Source organism: Rhododendron vialii, chromosome 13a, assembly GCF_030253575.1.
Source record: "Rhododendron vialii isolate Sample 1 chromosome 13a, ASM3025357v1".
NCBI lineage: Eukaryota > Viridiplantae > Streptophyta > Magnoliopsida > Ericales > Ericaceae > Rhododendron > Rhododendron vialii.
The window spans coordinates 19,815,396-19,819,588 of NC_080569.1; the positions used below are offsets into that span (position 1 = coordinate 19,815,396).

The 4,193-nt window shown below is 45.6% G+C and overlaps 1 protein-coding gene across 1 annotated transcript; it reads left to right on the forward strand.

Moving 5' to 3' along the window:
- The first annotated feature begins 1,149 nt into the window (after positions 1 to 1,149).
- Positions 1,150 to 3,890, forward strand: LOC131313342 (pectinesterase-like). Its single transcript, XM_058341604.1, has 2 exons — positions 1,150 to 2,351; positions 2,957 to 3,890. The coding sequence occupies exons 1-2, from the start codon at positions 1,328 to 1,330 to the stop codon at positions 3,679 to 3,681; spliced, it is 1,749 nt and encodes a 582-aa protein (XP_058197587.1). The 5' UTR covers positions 1,150 to 1,327; the 3' UTR covers positions 3,682 to 3,890.
- The last annotated feature ends 303 nt before the right edge of the window (positions 3,891 to 4,193 follow it).

Here is a 4,193-nt window from a genome sequence, read left to right on the forward strand (position 1 = left end):
CATTGCCGCCCATCACCTGTGTCGGTCCACCCTGTCCTCTCCTCCTACCTCTGTTGTTGTTGTCGCTGCCGTCGCTGCACCTCCACTCCCACCAACTGCCGCCCCCGCCGATTCCACCCAAATGACCTCCATCGAAGATCCATTCACCCACCAAAAAGAAAACATCATCTCTGTTTCAACTATGTTTTCAATCTTGAATTCACAAGGGGTGGTTCTGTCCACTGCTATGGCGGTCTCTGGCATTGTCATCCTCCTCGCCCTCCGCCTCCAGTAGTCTTTTCCAGCCTCCCAATTCTAGTCCCCTCTCCAGATCATGCAATTTATATTTCTGAAAATTTTCTGCAACTTTTATGAAATTTGTTTTTCTTGTGCAAGAGATCATTTGGGTGGAATCGGCGGCGGCGGCGGCGGGTGGGAGTGGGACCAGTGGGTTATGGGTGGGCGAGTGGAGGGGGTCTGAGGGAAGGTGGGGGTGTCCATGGGAGGATTGGTAATTGGTGAAGAGGGAGGAGAGAGAACAAGATTTGGTTTTTTTTTTTTTTTTTCCAGCTGTTGATGTGGGACCATCCTGCCACGTCAGCGTCATGGGTTGGTTTGATAGTCTGTAGACTTATTGCTGCTGATCCAATATGTTCCATTGACACGCCTGCTTCCCCAGGATTAATTTTTTATCCACTCCGGTTAACATGTATTGGATGATTATTGAGAAATTGGAATAGAAGTCGAGTCCATGCTATTAGTAGTAATTAATGATGGAGTAGAACAGAAATGTTCTACCCGTTAAAAACGGTACCTCGGTCAACGTTACTTTTAACCTTCTAAAAATCACTTAAAATAGTAAAATTGGGACCAAAAAAATCCACAGTTGATGTTGAACGTTGAATGAAAAATGCTAAAAATTAAATGACCTCGTATTCGTCTAATAATTTTCCTTAAACGTCGCGAGCTCTCTACCGCTCATCGATGTGAGCTCTCTACCGCTCGTTAATGTGGTTGTTCTAAAATAGCCTAAATTAACTACATTTGAATGAAACCACCAGGTGGTCAAAAATCCATGCATTGCGTATACCATGGGGAGGGGAGAAGAACTAGGAGGCTCCTTACCCTATTTTTGGCTAATCCCAAGCATTATATCAGTCTTGCCCGTGCAAGTCCCATCATACTCATCAGCCATCTGGCAAAGAGAGGGAAAATCTCTCTCCCTCTCTCTTTTGTTCTTCGTGTAAATCCATTTTGTTCTAATCTCTCCGGCTACCTCGATCTCGTATTTCTCAAGATTGAAGAGAGAGAGGGGGGAGGTTAAGAATCAAAAAACACAAAAACGAAAATGGTAGGCAAAGTCATAGTATCATTAGTCTCTCTCATCCTCGTAGTTGGCGTGGCTATTGGTGTGGTGGTCGCGGTGAACAAAGGCCATGGTGGGAGAGATACCACGAGTGCAACCGCCCCAGTGGCAACCTCCTCCAAAGCTGTGACCAGCTTCTGCTCCACCACTAACTACCAGGACGCTTGCGTTAACAGCCTCGGCAATGTGGCTAAGAACGAAAGCGCCACCCCTATGGACTACATCATGGCGGCCGTTAATGCCACCATCGAAGAGGCTGCCAAGGCATTCCAAGTGGCTCAGTCCGTAAAGGTTGATGCTGCCAAGCACCCTAACCAAGCGCTAGCCGTGGACGATTGCAAAGAGATGTTGGAATGGGCTGTTCAGGACCTCCAAGCCGCCTTCTCCATGGTCGGCGATAGCGATATGCACTCATTGCAAGATCGGGAATTCGAAATATTGAATTGGTTCACCGCCGTGGTTTCGTACCAGCAATCATGCCTTGAACAGCTCGAGGTCCCTGAGTACAAGTCTGCCATCGAGAACGGTATGGTCAACGCTACTCAACTCACTAGCAATGCCATCAACATTGTTGCCAAGATCTCAGACGTCCTTCAAGCCTTTGACATCAACCTCGATATGTTCAAGCCCAACACCACCACCACCCCTACCAAATCACGCCGACTTCTCGAAGTGACCGAGGTTGGACACGACGGGTACCCCACCTGGTTCCAGGCCGGCGATCGCAAGCTTTTGGCCACCGGTGCAGTAACTCCTAATGCCATTGTCGCCAAAGACGGAAGCGGTCAGTACAACACTATCAAGGACGCAGTGGCTGCAATCCCAAAGAAGCGTCAAGGAAAATGGATCATCTACATTAAGGCCGGGATCTACAATGAGATCGTCTTGGTACCTAAGAGTGCTGCCAACGTGTTCATGTACGGAGATGGACCAACCAAGACTATTGTTACCGGCCGCAAAAACTGCGGCATCGACGGAACCCCAACCATGCATACTGCCACATTCGGTATGTATATATATAAATAAATAAAAACATGCAGCAGCCAATTCATTACTAAAATCTTTCTCCGTACCAAGGGGGGATGCATGCATGGGCAGCCCCTCAACTTTTTAAATGTCTATATAATATAATTGTATATTGTTAAAACTTACTTTGCAAATTTGACCCACTAAAATCATTTTCTTGCCTCAAGCATTCTATATATATAAATTATAAAATCACTCCCCAAGTACTATTCCATTCGAATTACAAGGAAGACATTTTATTTTATGTAGACTGTGAAGAATTAATTGTTTTCCAAGTTGGATAGGAATTAATGCATGAATTATATATATACACACACACCCCAATTGGACTTATATCATGTACTATATCATTTTTTGAAATATAAAAGGCCTCCAAAAGCTTTGTAAATCAAACTCACATTTCTTAAAGAATTCACATGTATTATCTCAAACCATGTTACTTCCCCGTATTAAATACTAGGAAATACGCGAGCCACCATGACTTAAGATAATATTTTGACCCCATCCACCAAATTTTGATGGCTCCTCCCTTGCTCCGTACGTAAGTTGTGGTTTTCATTTTGTTTACGTGATTTGCGTGGGCAGCTGTTCAAGGACCCGGGTTCATTGCCAAGAGTATCGGATTCCAAAACACCGCGGGTACAAAAGGACACCAGGCCGTGGCGTTCAGAAGCCAGTCGGATCAATCGGTCTACATCGACTGCAGGTTCGAAGGGTACCAAGACACGCTCTACTACCAATCCAACCGGCAGTTCTACCGCAACTGCTACATCAGCGGAACCATCGACTTCATCTTCGGCAAAGGCACGGCCGTGATTCAAAACAGCGACATCGTGGTGCGAATGCCAGAACTAAACCAGCAGAACACCGTAACCGCAGACGGGAACATAGAAGCAAACAGTATCGCGGGATTAGTCCTCCAGAACTGCAGGATCATAGCCGAGCCAGAACTGGTCCCAAATAGGTTCACCATCAAGTCCTACCTGGGGAGGCCGTGGGAGGCGTATTCGCAGACCGCGGTGATTCAGAGCGAGATCGGGGATTTGATCCAGCCCGAAGGGTGGATGATATGGGCGAACGCGAACAACCACGAAACCTCGGTTATCGCAGAGTACGCAAACAGGGGACCTGGGGCCGTTACTGACAAGAGGGTGAAGTGGAAGAAGTACAGTATCATTACTAATAGCAATGAGGCTCTACGGTATACTCCTGCGATTCACCTTGAAGGAGGAAAGAAACCGAGTCAGTGGGTCCTTGCTACCGCGGGATCCGTCGGTGTTTCTATCGATATGGGACTTTCCCCAGCTTGAAGAGACGATAGAGAGAGGAGATCAGAGATCAGAGATGGAGTTTAATTTTCTTTTTGTTTGTTTTTCGCAAATGAGTGTTGTTGTTGTTGTAATGGAGCCGGGGCCGGGGCCGGGGGTTTCACTGGCTTGTATGAGCAATCTCTCTGTAAATGTCCCTTCTTTGCCTAATTGATGCAGTAACATATAGAAACACGGCATTCTCGATTTAATTAATAATGTCTTTTGGGAATTTTATGGCGTATAGTTTATGTAGGTTGAAGCAAATTAATCAAAACGGAAAATATACCAATGCTCAACAATTTTCTCCAACTTGTTCTACCACGAGATCGATTTCTTAATATATATCATGAGATTCAGTTTGTTGACAAACTAAGGAGAATTTTTTTTGTGCAAATCAGGTACCACATGCAGCACATCCGAGCCGTTCAAATAATGCTACCGACGGCTCAGATTGAAACACTATTTTCCTTCTTTTTTTTAAAATCTGTTCGGTACTTTTCAATCTGAGCCGT